The 19,888-nt window shown below is 31.1% G+C and overlaps 2 protein-coding genes across 6 annotated transcripts in view; both read right to left on the bottom strand.

The window, feature by feature from the left end:
- The window catches only part of LOC140448099 (glyoxylate reductase/hydroxypyruvate reductase-like), a 33,694-nt gene extending 32,210 nt beyond the window's left edge, over nt 1-1,484 (bottom strand). The window contains exon 1 of one of the 3 annotated variants that reach the window (XM_072541164.1): nt 1,386-1,484. Coding sequence is in view for 2 of the 3 variants with exons in the window: in XM_072541161.1 (XP_072397262.1) it covers nt 1,386-1,432 (47 nt within the window). In the remaining variant the exon portion in view is untranslated. The remainder of the gene's footprint in view (nt 1-1,385) is intronic. The other 2 variants (XM_072541161.1, XM_072541158.1) reach the window with 2 other exon arrangements.
- A 4,404-nt stretch (nt 1,485-5,888) lies between these two features.
- Nucleotides 5,889-19,888, bottom strand: part of LOC140448095 (uncharacterized) — a 51,071-nt gene continuing 37,071 nt past the window's right edge. For all 3 annotated transcript variants that reach the window (XM_072541154.1, XM_072541153.1, XM_072541152.1), the window contains 5 exons: nt 16,375-16,496; nt 16,056-16,245; nt 8,262-8,428; nt 7,572-7,862; nt 5,889-6,024 (listed from right to left, as the gene is read on the bottom strand). In XM_072541154.1, coding sequence (XP_072397255.1) covers nt 5,924-6,024; nt 7,572-7,862; nt 8,262-8,428; nt 16,056-16,245; nt 16,375-16,496 — 871 coding nt within the window. In that variant the 3' untranslated portion in view covers nt 5,889-5,923. The remainder of the gene's footprint in view (nt 6,025-7,571; nt 7,863-8,261; nt 8,429-16,055; nt 16,246-16,374; nt 16,497-19,888) is intronic.

The raw sequence follows: 19,888 nt of genomic DNA, 5'->3' as shown, positions 1-19,888 counted from the left end.
AAAGTCAACGACTATAAACTTATAAGCAAGACAAGATGGTTGTAATATGTTGTTCTAAATAATATTAAAAAAAAAGAAAATGTTCTACTGATTTTTTTTAGATTATGCCTGGATAAACTCTTACCTCACAAGCATAAGAAAGTTTTAAATTTAATTGAGTACTTTGAATTAGATAAAAGAAATGGGGGACCGTTGGAACCGTTTTCATCTGTTCAAGAGGTACAAAAATTACAATCAAATGTGCACTATTATAAAAGCTCTATTGATGACAAACATATATATTATTAATTGTTATTATTTATTTGTCACCTTTATTATATAACAAAATATTTATAATTAGAAACTTTTATTTTTGGGTTTTTTTCAATTTCTATTAAAATTATTGATAATAAAAAGATAAAAAAATCCTGTAGTATCTTCTCTGGAAAACGGCAGACCTTCTTTAAAAACAAAAACTACTGATTTACCTGATGGCAATAAAACAGCAATTGGAAATACAATATAATATGTACCAGGATAGTAAGTAAATCAACTTTCTGTTGGGAAGTACGAGCAGGAAGTACATGTTATAGTAACATATTAAAATAAATAACTTTTTAGAGAAACATGTCGCCCGTAAAGCGTTGGTCAGTGATCTGCAGGCTATAGAAATTGTTTCTACAAGTAAAATATCCTTGAGTAGAATGTTAGAAGATTCTACTCAAGGTTAGAATGAGGTTTAAATTAAAAAAAAAGATGAGAAGTTATATCGCAGCACAATGAGCGTGTTTCTTACGCAAAAATATGGAAAACACAAATAGTACATATCCACGAGAAGTTGTATTTTTAGACGCATAGAGAAAACGATTTAAAGAGTACACGGCTGCGTTTATTAAGTGTTAATAAAACTTGTACAAATAAAAACCCAGAGTAGGCTTTCTCGTTTGGAATTTAAATGTTTCCTTTCCGAAGATTCTGAGACCCATTCGAATATGCATGATAAAAACTAACGTTCAAATACATAAACATAATACGCCGAATTAAAGCCTTATACATGTTTGCATAAAAGTTACTGCTTTCCGAATAAAATTGAATTAAAAAAATTAAAATATTTTAGAATCGTTAGAAGTATAATGGAAAAAACAACAGTGGTGTTGAAATATTGTTCAATCCTATTATCTTGTTTTAAGAATATTTATTATTTTTATTAGGAATAAGCTACAATTTCAGTTTAAATATATTTATTTTTACGTTCTAAAATCTTAAAATTTTCCGAAGTGGAAATCGAAACGTCAAAACGAACATATTTTCAACTAAAATGATGGATATTTCTCATTAAAAATAATAAATAGTATTACTGAATTAAAAAGTTATTTTTTAGAAGTGTAAAAGTAACAAGTACTTACAAGCGACAACACCATTTGCTAAAGTGTTTGAAATTAACCTTACCCATGTTACAAAATTTTTTTCTGGAACAAAAACACAACTTTGACCGATTAATAAACATGTTTAATGATACACGGTTAAATGAGATATGCATTATATTAAAGGTAACTCATTAAAAGTTACGGTATTTATAATAGATATACAATGACAATTATACATGGTAAATACTAAGAATAGAATACATATTAGAAAATGTTTTTAAGAAACATTAAATTTTTTATTCTGAAGCTATTTTCTTGTGCTATTTTAATACAGTTCACCATTTTTATCGGGAATAAACTACCAAAAATTTAAATTTAAAATATGTCCACCAAAGCTCTGCCATCATGTAAGTATGCAGACAATCTCCACATGTCTCTTCCTATTATGCGTCATATTTTATTTGACTAAATATATTTATATATAGTCTTGGGATTTTACTCTAACATTGGAGGGTTTATGTAGACTTACTATAGTCAGTTTGTTGTTACCAAGAACGATATTGATTCCATAAATTTAAATTTTTTGATTAAAATTATGATTAAATTGAATGACTTCGTATATAATTTTATGTGAAATAAAAATTGTTACTCCCTCGTTACCTTTTATCTCTATTAATTGCAATGATGTTAAAGTTGTTAAACTTAGTGTTATCAGTAGGTTTATACCATGTTTCAGAAATGATTGCAATATCAAACTTGTCCTCCATTGAAATTTGATAAAAAGAATTTTTGTTATCTTTAAGAGATCTAGCGTACCACTAAACAATCTTAATATTTTGTTTAAAAGACATCTTTAAAGCTGTATTTGTTAGGTGTTAAATATATTATCAACAATGTTGTTAACTTTATTTTCAATTTTTATACCTTTAAAATTTAAAATACTACTTGATAATGGATTCTGTGAAAATTGCTGAAAAAAAACTTGCTACTTTCTATTACTGTTGCTGTAAAATAAGGTTTCAATTACTCTGTTACTTTAAGTCACATTCCAATTGAGACAATCATCTGTCAAACTGAATAAGGCATCTCCAGTTAACCTTCCGAAGATGAATAAATCACTAGACAAGACATCGCTAGAGTTCTTAGAAAGTCAAAGCCTCCTACTCCTAACATTAGCCAATCCTAGAAAAAAGCCCTGAAAGAACTTCAGTCAAATCCAAATCTGGTCCTTCTTCCCGCCGATAAAGGAAATGCCACCGTCATCCTAAACACTTTGTCTTACATTAATAATCTATAATAAATAATATTAATAATAAATAAATAATAAATAAATTAAATCTCATTAATACTTCAGACTACAGACCACTTCCTTATAATCCAACAACCTATATGGAGAAAACAACCGAAAGCCTTTATCAATAAAACCGCTCTTCCTGTTAACATAAAACAATCTCTAATTCCTCGTGAAAACTCTTTTAGAATACCTCCAATATATGGCCTACCTAAAATTCACAAACCCGTTATTCCTCTACGTCTGATTGTCAGTACATACAACTGCCCTACACACCCATTGGCAAAGTACTTGGCCAAAACTCTACAAGCTCTCGCCGAAAATGCTTCATCCTTCATCAAAAATTCATTTCATTTAATCGAACTTCTTAAACCAATCCCTATCTCACCTTCAGACATTCTAGTAAGTTTCGATATCGTTTTACTCTTTACAAAAATTCGAAAAAAACGAAACAAAACGAAAAGACGAAACTCTAAACAATCCAACTACAGTATCCAGTAAGACCACTTATCTCCCCTAAAACATTGTAGGTTTAATACTTATTTTATCTTCCAAAATCAATTCAGTTTTGTCTCCACTAGTTCCAGCAATTGCAAATCTTTATGGAAGACTTCGAGACCCAAGCACTATCCACATCAATGCTCAAACCCACATGTTGCCGATACATGGCAGGGATGATTTGGTGTATTTTGGTGTATGGAGGTGGAAACTTATTCATCCCTGCCGTTTCTCAACGTTATCATAAACAAAAACCAATTTTAAGGTGTCCATCACTCTCGTTACCACAAAAATTACATTAATAGGAGCATCCTCAGACATTAATCTCCCACTCAATCTCAACCCAAAGACTCAAACTCTCATCATACGAAAGCTTTTCTTCCTTACATCAAAGGTGTCACTGACAAATTGACAAAATTTTTAAATCAAGAATAAAGACAATATTTACCCCCAACAAAACTTTCATCTCTTGTGTGATCAATCAAGGACCACATTTCAAATGAACAACACGGAGTTTATAAAATTTCTAGTGCAGACTGCCTCCGATCCTATATAGGCCAAACAAATCATAGAATCCAAAATAGGATTTATGAACATTTCATTTTTGTTCACAATTTCAATTTAATTTCAGCTCTAGAACTCTCTAAAACTCCAGAACCATAGCCCTCATCCGCTTCTATTAACCAAGAATTATCCGAGAAGCCATCATCATCAGGGCTTTTCATTCCGGGTGAAATGTTTGCCGCTCCTACTTAGAGCTCTCTGATTCGCTTATTGCGGTGAATCACCCCGCATTCCACTTGTATGTTGTCAAAGTTTGTTGTATGACTTGGCTTTCGTTACAATTTTCTTCCACTCATTTCGATATGTGCATAGTTCCCTCCAGTTTCTCACTTTCATAATTTTGATATCTCTCATGACCTGACCCTCCCATCTCTCTCTGGGACTTCCCCTTGGTCTTTCGGTTGCTGGTTTCCATTTGGTAATCTTCTTGATCGATAGCTCGTTTTTCCTTCTCTCTATGTGTCCCAACCATCTCAGCCTCTGTGCTTTAATAAATCTAACTATATCTTCTGCCTTCATTATGTCTCTTAGTTCATGGTTCATTCTTCTTCTCATTTCTCCGTTGTCCATTCTTATCGGGCCCATAATCCGTCTGAGGATTTTCCTTTCAAACATTCTCAATTTTTTTTCATCTTTTTCCGTGAGGCACATTGTCTCAGCTGCGTACGTAACTACTGGTCTGACTGCAACTCTGTATATTTTCAGTTTTGTATTTCTGGATAAGTTCTTGTCCTTCATCGGCCTATGATATCTTCAGTATGTTTTGTTACCTGCTAGTATTCGTTCCGTTACTTCTTCACTTCTCTTGTTTTGGACATTCACTATTACTCCCAAATATTTAAATTGTTGGACTCTTTCAAAAGTGTAGTTTTCTATTTTAATTTCTCTCGTCCTGTTATCTTCTCTTCTAGAGCAGAGTAGATATTTTGTTTTTCTTTCGTTAATTTCTAGACTTCTTTTCCGTGCTTCTTTTGCCAGGATTGTTACTGCTTCTTTTAATATTTCCTTGTCTCTTCCCATAAGAACTAAATCATCTGCATATGCAACTATTTGTGTTGAGGAATTGGCTGTAGTTCCTTTAATTTTGCTGGCCTCGACTGTTCCTTCTACTGCTATGTTGAATAATGTGGTTGACAGGGAATCGTCTTGTCGCACTCCTGTTTCTATTACAATTGATTTTGTGCTACTTTCTTCTGTTATTACTTAAGCTCGAGCTCCATCCATGGTCATTTTTGTTAATTTGATTAATTTTGCTGGTATATCTTGATTTTTCATTTCAATAAATAATTTATTGCTTCAAATACAGTCAAAGGCTTGTCTGAAGTCCACGAAGAGGATGTGGAGTTCTATGTTGTGTTCGTGACATTTTTCGATTGTTTGTGTAATTATGTGGATCGCATCTATAGTGGATCTGCCTTCTCTGAATCCTTGCTGGTAGTCCCCAATTTTTTTTCTGTGCGAATTGAGTGAGTTTTTGCTTGATGAGGGCTGTTAGAATTTTATATGTTAACGAGCAGCTGAGACAAGATATAATCGAACTTATGCAAAACACATCAGCAAATGATATCAACGCCATGAGAAAGGCGTTATATAATATAGGCGATTTGGTTTTTGTTTTTCACAAAGAATGTTATTTGTTTTAGAATTATTAATTGTTTGGAATTATTTTTAATTTATGAGTTAATTTTATTTCATTTTTATGGAACTAATTTTAATTTCACATCTACTAATTCCAAAAAAATCTAAACAAAAATATTGTTTTTAAAGATAATATTTAGAAAATATCAAATAATATCTTATTTTTAATTAAAAGATTGAATTTTTGCCCATTTTAATCTTAACTAACGATGTATTATCTCCCGTAAATTATAAGTTTATACTGGTTTTAAAATTCTCATTTTTACTATTACAATTTTGGAAACGAGTTTGTTTCGTGGCCCCGCCTAAAAAATGACGGTCGGACGTGAGATTATGCGATGATGCTTGTGCCTTTTTCTTGTGACATCCTAATACAATTTACTATTTTTATTGGGAATAAACCACAGCTTTACTTTAAAATACATTTCCGATAGCAGGTCAAATAAAAACAATATGTTTGGCAACAATGTTGAACACCTCTCCTTAAATTTGTTTCACTATTCAAGTTTTGACAAGGTATTTCAGGGTATATTAAGTACAAATGAATAACATTTTTAGAGCATGAAAAACTGTTTATTATTATTAATTACATTTGCAAATTTAATTCTTTCAACAAGCGGACAGCGGTAGATACTGACATTTGTTTCATGGTATCTCTTGTTTTGAATGCTACGTGTGGCGTTAAAACTGAAACAAATAATTTAAATTAAATAATATATATAAATGTATAGGTACCAGTGTTTTTTAAAAATAATATGTAAAAAAAAATTCGATTTATTAGTTGTAGTTTTCGATGTTTTTCTCGTAAAACATAATTTTAATATCTTTAGTCACAGGCTGGGCTTGGATATTAACTTTTCCAAAACCAAAATTCTGCTAGGTATTCCACAAAAACCCCGATGAACAAGTTACACCTAACATACAAATAAATGGTATCACCCTTCAGAGGTCCCAAAGCTTCATATACTTGGGCAGAGAACTAAATAGTCAACTAGAGCACTCAAAAGAAATTAGAAGACGTATCGAAATAGCAAGATCTGGTTTTATGAATATGCGTAAAATGCTCTGTAACCTCAAGCCTCAGTCTCAAAAAGATTGAGAACACTATAGTGTTATGTGTGGTTTCTATTACTATATGGCTGTGAGACCTGGAAATTAAAATAGTATGACGTCAACAAATTAAATTCATTTGAAATGTGTATGTACCGCCGAATGCTAAAGAATAAGCTGGACCAGCAGAACTAAGAATGAAGAAGTACTGAGAGCAATGGACACACGCCCTCATCTGGTCAATACTATCAAAATTAGAAAGACGTTATATCTAGGACACATAATGCGCCATAGGGAATTTGAGCAGCTCCAGGTAATATTAGTAGGTAAGATTTAAGGTAAAAGGGGCATAAGACGAAAGAAAAATCTTGACTACGAAACATCGGAGATTGGACCCACACAAGAGGAAATGAATTAATTCATCAAGCCCAGAACAGAGAGAAATTTGCCATATTGATCGCCAACCTCAACAGAGAAGGCACTAGGAGGAGGAGGACTTTATTTATAAACTTACTGATAAAAGAGATGAAAATGATCTTTGGACAAAAGAGATTTAGATAAGATAAAAGTTTAGGACAAATATAAACAGGATTTTCCTAAAAAATACAGTGCATAAGTTGCAACTATCTAATGTAGAACGTGAGAAGAACGTAGAAGTACGAACACAAAAATAACTAAGGTTATCACTGAACATGAAGCTTTACGCTTATACGCAAAGCAGATTAAAACAATATTAAGTAATATTACATAAAAAAACATGAGCAGAAGTCCGTATGAAAGGCTAAGACAAGTTAGAGATAATATACGGTGCTATCATTTGGTATTGTGTCAAATATTTGATAATTCTAGACTTCTTTTAAAGACTCCAAGTAAGAATAGATATTAGATATTTAGACATCATATGTACGGTATACATAAAGTCACAGAGTCGAAAGAAAAACGTCTATTTGGAAATTTATGCTCTACAATGAAGACAAAACACAAAAAACGAGAGTACAAATTGCTCACGCTCTATTTTTTGTTAAACTAACATTGTTCTAAAGAAAAAATAAAGACTGGGATGGGAATATTTTTGCCACATCTAAAAAAAGACTGCAAACTCAACTCATTATAGGCAAAACACCGAATGCGTCCCTCGAAAAGTTTCCGTTATCGTAGGTTAATAAAACAAAATAATCACATACCAACATTAGGCAACTTCAAAAGTTCGTGGTCGACCGGTAATGGTTCCGGTGTCATAACATCTAATCCTGCAGCAAATATGTCACCACTTTTAAGTGCTTGTATTAACGCTGGCTGATCAACTAGGCCTGATCTGCAAACATTTACAAACACGGCTTTCCTCTTCATTTTCGAAAAAAACTCGGCGTTACACATACCATTAGTTTCATTATTTAATGGACATCCCATGATTACAAAATCGCTTTCTTCTAATAGAGTATTTAAAGAAACGAATTCGGCAGAAAGTTCTTTTCCTAAAATAAAATAATGACACCAATCAAATAAAACTGATCGTACATTTGAGATGTATCTAAATATTAAATAGCAATATTTGTTTATAAAAACCATTTATAAAACATGTTAAAATATTCCATATGCTTGTAAAAAACCTAAGCCATGAAAATAGGTCGATAATCTAATAAATATTTTTATCTATAAAATTTTAAAATGTTTTTTATGCATCAATTCATGATAAACATAATAAATTATTTATTTCTACATAATATATTAAAAAATATACATTTTCCGTTTCAGGATTATTATGTTGCGATAAAAATATGTAATATTGTGATAATAGTATGTCGAAATGATAAGTTCTAAATCAACAGGCCAAATGAATAATTTTATCTATTCTTTATACATAAATAACTTACCTTCTTTCTTTTCTTTAGGGCCTGTGTATAAAAATCTTTTAACATCAAAATGTATTAGTCTCTTTACTAGTGCTTGACCGATATTACCCAATCCAATAATTCCCACAGTTGATTTTTGTAAACCGTGCCCCACCATCCACTTTCTGTCTGCTCGTACCCATGTATTTCTAAAATATTTCAAATTGATCAGTTGTAGAATAAATAAACCTAATATGATTAAAATAATATTTTTCTATTCATTTTTAAAACAAGTTTTTAAGTTCAATTGGGTCTGCATCACTTGCTTGTAGAATATTGATATTGTATTAAATTACTAAACTATAAACAATACTAATGTAATGTAATCCTAAAATTACTTAAATTTTTAAATAAATTCATACTTGCTACGTCATTGTCTTATTTATTATTATTATTTATTTATTTCATATATATATATATATATATATATATATATATATATATATATATTATATCAATGGTATTCCGGGTTTGACTCCGCGTTAAATGTTGTTGGTTTTGATAAAAACCATTTTGACGACGTTTCCAGAAGGATCCAAGTAAGACAAGAAGAACATCGCAATGCCATCGAACGAAAAGAAACGACATCATCCCTAGCCCAGCATTCTTTGGCTACAGGACACAAAATTGACCTCAAACATACGGTAATGTTAGCGAATGTCGAAAACAAGAGAAAACGAATTATCAGAGAAGCCATAGAAATAGAAAAACAAGAAAATAATTTAAATTCTCGAGACGATGCCCAAAGATTGCCAAAAACATGGAAAACAATTATCCCGAAGAATAACACAAGAACGGAATCGACCAAGACCCCGCCCACTGACCTGCGCACTGGACCAATTACAAGAGCGCGCGCAACGCACAGTAACTACAAAAGCCAGCTGCCTAACACCCGTAGCGTCACTTCCACTCGAACATCGACAAGAAGCAGACCATCCAGAGAGACTTGAAAATGGCAAGTGAGATCTTGCCGAAACGTCGTCAAAATGGTTTTTATCAAAACCAACAACATTTAACGTGGAGTCAAACCCGGAATACCATTGATATAACAAACAGCTCCCGCGGAAATATCAAAACTAACATATATATATATATATATATATATATATATATATATATATATATATATATATATATATATATACAGTGTGACCCATTTAGATTGGAAACACCTCTATAAAATTTGAAGTTGTTAACCGATTTTAACCAAATTTTTTTTAATGTCATGTAATAAATTGTATTAGCGATTTTTTTATTAAAAAAATTTCTATGCCACTGGATTTAGAGTAGCTTCAAATAGCTATGACAAAAATTTCATTAAGATATATTTATTAATAACGAAGTTATGACAACTTAAAATTTTAAAACTCACTAAGCTACGAGTCAAAAAAGAACACCCTGTATCAACAGATAACCATAAAACTAATTATTTTTCAAATAATTTTAATAATAAACCACTACTGTACAAAAAATGTTTAAAATAGCATAAAAATTTAATGCAAGTAATGCACTTACATTATTATTAACTTTACATGCTACAACTTAAATCTCAGTTGCCATGACAACGATATTACTGTTTGACATTATTTGTGGCATATAAATTTCAGTGCTAGCATTTTCTGCATAATCTGTAACAATATTTACTTCAAATTCTTTTAATAATATTTTGTGTCATGGCTGCAAGATTAAGTTTGAGAGAGAAAATTGAAATTTTACGTCTTTTGGGCTGGTGTTACAGGAGAATGTGGAAAATACCAGGGACAGAAAGAGTAACAAATCAAGATGTTTTGCTGAAGATGAGGAAGGAATGCGAAGTTATAAAAACCACACAAACGAAAAAACTGGAATATCTGGGCCACATAATGAGAGGAGAAAAGTACTCTCTGCTTAGACTCATAATCCAACGAAAAATCTCGGGAAAGAGAAATGTGAACGTAGGAGGATTTCCTGGTTGCGAAATTTAAGGGAGTGGTATGGGTGCAGTTCAATACAGTTGTTCAGAGCTGCAGCCAACAAAGTGAAGATTGCTGTGATGGTAGCCAACCTCCGATAGGAGACGGTACTGCAAGAAGAAGAAGATAGAAGGGCCAGGGAAGTTTGTACAATATTTAATGACAGACATGTGGATCGTCCTAATATTAGCTGCGGTACGGTAAACAAAATAAATAGAATATTTAATGAATATGGTGCAGTATCAAAACTAATTTTAAAAAATAACCCGTTACAAAAAAGAAGAGATGATCAAATGATCAGATCATTTCAGAAATAACCCTAATGCCAGTTTAAGGAATGCCAGTTTATATTTGAATGTGCCTCGAGAGAGTATTTGGCGATGTCTTAGGGTAAATAATATTAAACCTTTCAAACCAAAATGCTGACACACATTACAAGAAGGCGACGAAGCAAAACGTTTAGAATATTGTTTATGGGCCCAAGGGAAATATTTAAACAAAATAAATTTTCTAAAAAACGTGTTGTTTACCGACAAAGCCACTTTCACTACAAATGTAGTAGTATCATCACAGAATTGTCGCTATTGGACAGCAGATAATCCCCATTGGGTAATAAACTGTAAAAGCCAGTATTCTCAAAAAATCAATGTCTGGCGTGGTATACTGAACGAGCGAGTTATTGGTCCTTTCTTTTTTGAAGAAAACTTGAACTCACAGAACTTTTTAGAATTTTTAAACACCGACTTGTGGGATGCTATTCATGAGCTCCCAATTAATGAACGATTAAATTTGTATATCCAGTTAGATGAGTGTTCTGTTCATTACGCCAGAACCGTGAAGCAATGGCTAAATGAAAATTTAGCAAGAGACGTAAACGAACTTCGTGCAAGAATTCGACAGGCATGTGCAGAAATTACTCCCCAACAACTAAGAAATGTAATTAGAAATATTCATAAACGCTACGACAAATGTATCCAATGAGATGGTGGATTGGTAGAGACAACTAGGATTTAAACTAAAATTATGTTTCCATGTTTTTGTTAATACAGAGTGTTTTTTTAACGTTAATACAGAGTGTTTTTTTCTTAGTGAGTTTTAAAATTTTAATTTGTCATAAGTTTGTTATTAATAAATTAATATATCTTAATGAAATTTTTTTCATAGCTATTTGAAGCCACTCTAAATCCAGTGGCGTAGAAATTTTTTTATTAAAAAAATTGCTAATACAAATTCTCCATTTTCGACGAAGAAAAAGTATCGTAGAATGCCCTGAAAATTTAACTAAATATTTCATATTTTGTCCCACAACGGACCTTTTATTACATGACATTAAAAAAAATTGGTTAAAATCGGCTAACGACTTCAAATTTTATAGAGGGGTTTCCAATCTAAATGGGTCACACTGTATATATATATATATATATATATATATATATATATATATATATATATATATATATATATATATATATATATATATATATTTCTAAAGTATTCAACTAGTGAATTCAGAGGTTTAATCGGTCATTCAGGTTGGCAAATAAAGAAAGAAGTCAACTACTTCATAAGTTTATCGAAGACGTTTCGCTCTATATTTCTAAAGCTTCATCAGTTCTCTAAAATATAACAAATGACATAATATATATATATATATATATATATATATATATATATATAAATATATATATATATATATATATATATATATATATATATATATATATATATATATATATATATATATATATATATATATATATATACAGGGTGGTCCTTAAGTCATTGTACAAAAAGAAACAGTAGATTCTACACTTTAAAATATTACGATTTAAGCCAAATTGCTTTAATAAAATGTTGATATTAAGAAAGATACAGGGTGTTAAAGTGCAAATTTAAAATTTTATTTTTTGCTATGGCTTTCATGATTGTAAACATTTATGCATAAAAATTTACAACTGGGTACTTTTAAATATGAATAATTATAATTTGATGCACACTTTGATGTAGCTGATAGAGGGCGCCACATATGCCACATCTGTGGCACAAATTTGCACTTAACTTTTTTGCTCTTTGAGTTATCTTTATTTGTGATACAAAATATTAAAGATACATTATTTTAACAAAAAAAAGGTATACCTGTTAATAACTTCAAAACTCAACAGTTTTCGAGATAATCGCATTTTACAAATCAGCTGCATAATTCTGTTTTTGCAATTACTCCAGGCAACGAAGGAAAAATAGACAAAAACATTAATAAATTTAAATTTTCCAAAATTTAACCAAAGTTAATACACTTGAGTGCAAAACAATCGACTCAAAAGCGATATTTGAGATTACACCTTCTGTTTTAATGTAAGAAGTATGAAAATAACAAGATGTAATGTGCAAACAGTAACTTTATTATTGAACTTAGAAAAACCACTATTTCATTATTTGGAAGACGCATTATAAAAACAATATGCTATACGAACAGAGTTTCTCAAATATTTATCATTAGAACTATCCCAAGAAAGACGTAATGAACAGAGAAATCATCAATTACGAAATGAATTTTTTTATTTTTCAATATCTGATATTACCACCCCTATTCCTAATTACACTTTCCAGTCGATTTCGCATGAATCGGATGACTTTTCTAATAAATTCTTGAGGCATTGTTTCCCAGTCATCATTAAGCGCAGCCCTCAATTCCATTAGGCTCCTTGGTACATGATTTCTGTTTGGGACCCTTCGTTTAAGCTCATCCCAAACATACTCTATTGGATTTATGTCCGGGCTCAACGCAGGCCAATTTATGGTAGGTATACCGATCTCAGTCAGATAGGTGGTGGTGACTCGTGCGGTATGACATCGTGCATTATTATGCAATAAAATAAAGGCATCACCAATTAATCCCACGTATGGAACCACATTTCCTCCAAAATATCTCTGATGTAACGATCTGCCGTTAAACCTCCACCATGTCCTCCACCAGGCACGAAAACCAACTCGATTTTCCCATCCATGGAAATGCCTGCCCAAAATATACAAAAACCGCCTCCATATGACACAATTTCTCGTATACAACATTGAGCAAATCGTTCTCCTGGCCTTCTATAGACTCGATGCCTCTTTTCGTTGCCATGTAGGCAGATCCTACTTTCGTCGGAGAATAGTACCTCACTCCATTGATAGTCGTCCAAATCCAGATGTTCGCGAGCAAATTCTAATCGCCTTTACTTCTGGGCTGCAGTTAGCTTGGGACTCGTAGCTGTCCTTTTTGGTGTCAGGTTGGCTGCTTTAAGTCTCCTTCTGATTGTCCAAACGCTAGTAACCACACCTCGGACTTCTCTAGGCTCTTCTTTGAGATTAGCACCAGTCAAATGTAGATTTCTCAGAGATTTAGATACAAGAAATCGATCATCTCTCTCCGTTGTTGTTCGTTTACGACCTCCTTATTGCCCGCGGACATAATCACCAGTATCTTGGTACCGACGATATACTCGGGACATAGCAGATTGGCTTAAATTTAGTCGATTTGCCACGGCTCTCTGGCTCAGGTCTTCTCTCAATAATGCTACTGCTTGAGCTGCCTTGACAGATGTGCTATCCATTCGTTATGCAGTTGCGAACTTAATTGACTCATGTTTTAGTGCATCGCTATAGAAATTGATGCCTACGATGTTAACCGAACGCGTTAAGTCAGTACGTGTCGATGTCAATGATTCAAATTCTGACCCCCTCTCTACGTATTGCATTATTTATTTGTAATACGTCACCCGATTTACCAAAAACCAAAACTTTTTTCAAACTAATAACTAATAATGAGGATAATAATTGTACAATAAATATTATTAAATTTACACCTTTTAGATTGAAACAGGAGACGTACTTTCGCAAATAATTTTGAGTCGATTTTTTTGCACTCAAGTGTAGTTAACGAAATATTAAATAAAATAATATATCAGCAGGATAAATAGGATTTGACAAAAAACAGAATAATAGGATTTTAGATAAAACATTTTACGTTTTATGTTAAATTAAAGTCATAATCAAAACATTTTGATTACAAACCAAATTAAGAAATAGTTAAACTAAATAACATAACTTTTTGTCAAAGTAATTGTTCGATATATCCACCATTTTTTTTAATTCATTTGTCAATACTTTCCATAAAAGATCGTCTCATATTAAATAGCATCATTGATTTTAAAGAAACTGCTTCCCATAGTTGGTTGTGAATGTTTATGGATTCTTAGACACGTTGTTTTAATACGCCCCATACACCAAAATCAAGCGAATTAAATTCTGGGCTACGTGGTGGCTATAATGTATAATGGATGAATATATTCTTTTGGGTACATATCCAAATCTTATGGTATATTATGGAACTGCATCTTATTTGTCACAGAGGTTAAATAATGTATTAAACTGTGATGTATCTCATTCATTGGTTACTTATATACACACGGAATAACCTATCGATGACATTACTTATTTATATGATTACGTTATAGCTTACGAGTAACTATAATTACATCTCGAACAAATGGACTATTATGATTAACTAACGAATTAATAATATGCTGAACAAAATTGCCTGTGTGTTAACTATATTTATAACTATACCATATATATAATATACCATATTTATAAATACTGAGTCTTTAAGGTTAGATTTGTAGCAAAAGTATTATGAAACAAGACACACATGTGTTATTCAATACCTGTGCTTTGGTTTCTAATTGTCCTAATAAAAATGGGTAAACAATTTACGTAATAAATAATAAGTATTCTTTTGGGATTTTTTATAAATTAAATAATTATATCAATATCTTACCACATTTCCAAGGAATATGACTGCAACGACCAATCCAACGTTCAGAAAACTTACATTTAAGTATGCTCTCACTGCCTTCTCTCTTGAATGTGGTGGTGTACCTTCTTACATAAACCACATATTTTGGGTTTTCAGAATTTTACAATAGGGAAAAAGTAATACAACGCCAGTAGGTATAGAAACCTAAGAAGCGGTAGAAAAGGGAAATTGTAAACATGATGACGGACAACGTCTGAATACGGACACGCCACCTAAAGAAGAAAATGAAGAACATTTCTCCAATAAGACATTTAGCAGCCATAAAAATTTGTGTAATGTTACATTATCATCTTTGAGTTGTTTTAATAAGAATAAACTATGAATTATGCTTATTTACATGTATTCAGTGCTTTACCGCACAAATATCACAACTAAGAATTATTAGGCAGCTGACTTATAACATGCGATTTTCTCGAAAACGGTTAAATTTTGAGGTTACTAACAAGTATACTTTTTCTTTGTTAAAAAAATGTGTGTTTAATATTTTTTAACACAAATAGAGCTAACTTAAAGAGCAAAAAAGTTAAGCGCAAATCTGTGCCACGAATGTAGCATATGTGGCGCCCTTTATCAGTTACATTAAAGTATGTATAAAATTATAATTTATCCTACTAAATAGCATCCAATTTTAAATTTTTGTCCAAAAATATTTACAAACGTAAAAGTTATAGCGAAAAATAAAATTTTAAATTTTCACTTTAACACCCTGTATCTTTCTTAATATCAACATTTATTAAAGCAAGTTATCTTAAATCGTAATATTTAAATGTGCAGAATCGACGGTTTCTGTTTGTACAATTACTTAAGGACCACCCTATATATATATATATATATATATATATATATATATATATATATATATATATATATATATATATATATATATATATATATATATATATATATATATATATATTTATATATATTACGAAAATAGGAACGAAAAAAGTAATTAATACTCCGTACTGTTCTATGCCTAATCGACCTTCATGGTATCTTCTTGAAGCAGCCAAGAGCAACAATACGGCAAAATTGGCGACTGTAATAGCGTTCTCATCGTGTAAATGAGTCAGTTTAATGTTTCTTTTCTTTATTTCATCGGTATCACATGAATCAAGCCCACGGCATAGAAGACTTACTACTTTTAACTGTGATCCTAAAAACAGACGTTGTGGTTAATTAAAAAAATAAATAAATCTTTAAATGGCTAACTGGCCAACTGTAAAGCTGTGTTTAGCCCGGAAGACTAATAAATAAAATAAATATAAATTAAGTGTAATATTACCTGCTGCGTCCAAAACTTCTTTATCTATTACTGCAGGTTTCTTAACAAAAATTGCATCTACTCCTTTGACTTTTGACAAAATGGCATCTCTAGTTGGAGTTTCATTTACAACAACATCGCAGCTAAAAATTTAAAAAAGCGTGAAATCTTCTTTAAAGTGCCTTAAAACTTACGAACGGTAAGATATATATATATATATATATATATATATATATATATATATATATATATATATACAGTGTAGGTAAAAGTTTATGGTCGGTATGGTAAAATTTAACAGGATATCTAACGCAGATATAAAATCATATTTTCAGCGAACAGACAAAGATAACAATCATATTTCCCCTTGGTCTCCCCTCCATATTTCTTATTGCTGCCCATTACCCAGTAGTAAGACGATTAGTTTCGATTAGTTCCGATTAGTTCCGATCTGAGATATACATATCTCTGGTTCCTATCCTAAGAAACTAGAGGTGGGTCGTTGACATTTTTATCGGAACCGTTTTTCGTAAACTGTAACTAGTTGATTGTTTATCAGTAGTTTCAAATAAGCGAGTACACAAAAAACATATTGGCTATTATATTGAAAGAAACAAACGAAGGATATATTTATTTTAACTTAAAAAATAAATTAAACAATACAAATAGTACTTACATTTACATGACACATTATTAAATCGCGAATCGTCTAAATTGACATTTAAAAACATACGTTTTTCCACTTTTTTTGTTGTTTCTTCTTTTGTTTAAAATTAAACCAGATTTTGAACATGTATTCACAATGAACAGATTTTATTACAATACTACAATATTTTATGAATATAGTGGTTAAGTTAGGATATACATGGCGATGGTTTTTCCTCCACTGTAATGGACAGTTCCAATCACCGTTCGAAATTTTTTGTGGGTAATATCATCAGACAAATACATGTCGACTTCTTTTATATCTCTAGATACAGGTGTATGTTTAGATGAGTCATGTCTAATAAATTCATCAAAAATACACCATGGACTTAAGTCATCTTTATCAGTTTCTTTTTCTTGTACTGGTTGATTTTCACTAGTACAATCTTCTTTTTCTTTTTTTTATAGAAGTAACCAGCTTCTTAACTCTTTCTTTTGTTTTTTATAACTAGGTATTCTGATTAATGAATGAGTTTCGATTTACGATTGATCTGCATTTTCGATTTCAAATCTTTATTGATAGTTCGTCAAAGGATTTATTTATTGTAAATATTCAATTATGAATTATTTTTCTTAGTCAAAATGATTGACCTAGTATAAGAATAATAATTTTATTTTCAAAAAATACGCATTTGTAGAAGATGCAGCTTTTATGGCCCACTTTCTGAATATTGCAATGATTGAAACTTCTCCTGACGCATTTTTGTCCGTTTCGACTACTTCTACTACAAGTACTGACATACTGCCACCGCCACCCAAGCGTCAAAAGGTGATGGATACTTCCATTCATAAAAATATTAGTTTAGAACAAAAGAAACAAATAGATATGGATTTAATAAACCTATGCAAAGACTCGTTTCATCCGTTTTTCATAGTTGAAGAACAAGCTTTTAAAAAGTTTGCAGGGTGGATTCCTGGATATAAACTACCAACAGGAAAAACTTGTTCATTACGTCAGGCTCATTACTTCAGGAATGTTATACCAAAACTAAGCAAATTATTAGATCACAAGTTGTTAAAGAAGTAGAAAATATCTATATTACTACTGACCTTTGGACATATGGAGTAACTGAGAGTTACATCGCATTAACAGGACAATATTTAACCGAAAATTTAGAATATAAAACGATTTTATTAGGCTGCTGCCATTTTTCTGGAAACCATAATTCAGAAAAGATCGCTTTTGAAATTAGTGAAATTATTTCACTAATTTCAAATTTCAGTTTCTAAAAAAACACATTTCAAAAAAAGTACCTTATCTTTAGAAAGGCTTTTAAAGTATCAATTACAACATAACAAAGTTCCCAAACGGCCAATCCAAGACGTGGAAACTAGGTAGAACTTCACCTATTACATGTTAAAAAGAATGACCGAGTTAGAAGAGGCAACCCGTTCCACTTTTGTAGTAGTTAATACAGACTTAGACTTGGACCAAATCTAAATAATGAAGACTGGATTATTTGTTCTCAATTTTCCCAAATTTTACGGCCTTTTAAAGAAATAACAAGTACAATGAGTGGCCAAAAATACTTGAAGGGTAGTTCAGTGATTGTTATGGTACGCTGCCTTCAAGAATCTTGCAATAAAATTTTAGCAAACGGTAACCTTACATCCATAGTATCCGACGTAGTACAATTACTAATATCGGGTTGTATTGTTTAGTTTATTTTTCAAGTTCAAATAAATATATTCTTCATTAGTTTCTTTCACTTCAATAAATATACACATAAACGATAATAGCCATTATGTTTGTTTATGTAGGTACTCTCTTACTTGAAACTACTGTCAAACAATCATAGTTATTGTTTACGAAAATCGGTTTAGTTGCGTTAAGAGCGTAGGCGCAAAATTTCAGGCCAATGCTTTTTAAATGTATTCATTTTTTTTCGAATCCTGAGAAAACTAACAAATATTTTTGAAAAATTTAAACGCAGAATGAAAGGTGACATTTTTGCCGAGGGCCGAAATAAACAAAAAGTTTTTTTGAATGAGATACTTAAAATTCAAAATCACACTAAATTTTCTCTTTTTTCGCCCCTGTAACTTATTAAAATAAACATTATAGAAGTTTTCAGAGACTTTCAGCCCTCGGTAATAATGTATTCTTTCATTCTGCGTTTAAATTTTTCAAAAATATTTATTAGTTTTCTCCAGATTCGAAAAAAAAAGAATGCCCACCTCTACTCGTTCGTTACCTGTGTTCGTACTTTGATTCGGTGCTTTGACTACGCGACATGAGACGTTGCCAAATAATTTCGTATGAAGGTTTATTTATTGTGGAGTTATATGCATTTTATTATTTTCATTGGAAATAAGGCACAATGTGACTTTAAAATAAGCTTATTTTGATGTTTAGATTTTAATTCGGAAATCGTACTTAAAATACGAAACATTAATAAATCTTATTTACATAAAACGATTTCCGAAGTGAAAATCAAAATGTTAAATTAAACTTATTGTAAAGAAAAATTGTGGCAAATTTAAAATAAAAAACAGTAACCTGCCATTTAAATCAATTCGCCCAAATTTGATTATCTTAGAACGTTGTTAAAATGCTAAAAAGACAACAGGTCAAATAAAACCAATAAGTTTGGCAACGTTGAACTTCTCCTCTTTTCTTAGTTCCACTAATGCTATTTCGACGATATAATGGGCTGACCTAATATACCTCTCTCTTTTTAAATGGGTGTTTCTCACTCCATCTCACATAAGGTACATATCGACCATAAACTTTTACCTACACTGTATATATATATATATATATATATATATATATATATATATATATAAATATATATATATTTATATATATATATATATATATATATAT

The sequence above is a fragment of the Diabrotica undecimpunctata genome, chromosome 8, assembly GCF_040954645.1.
Source record: "Diabrotica undecimpunctata isolate CICGRU chromosome 8, icDiaUnde3, whole genome shotgun sequence".
In the NCBI taxonomy this organism is placed as follows: Eukaryota; Metazoa; Arthropoda; class Insecta; order Coleoptera; family Chrysomelidae; genus Diabrotica; species Diabrotica undecimpunctata.
This window is presented reverse-complemented; position numbering and strand designations above follow the sequence as displayed.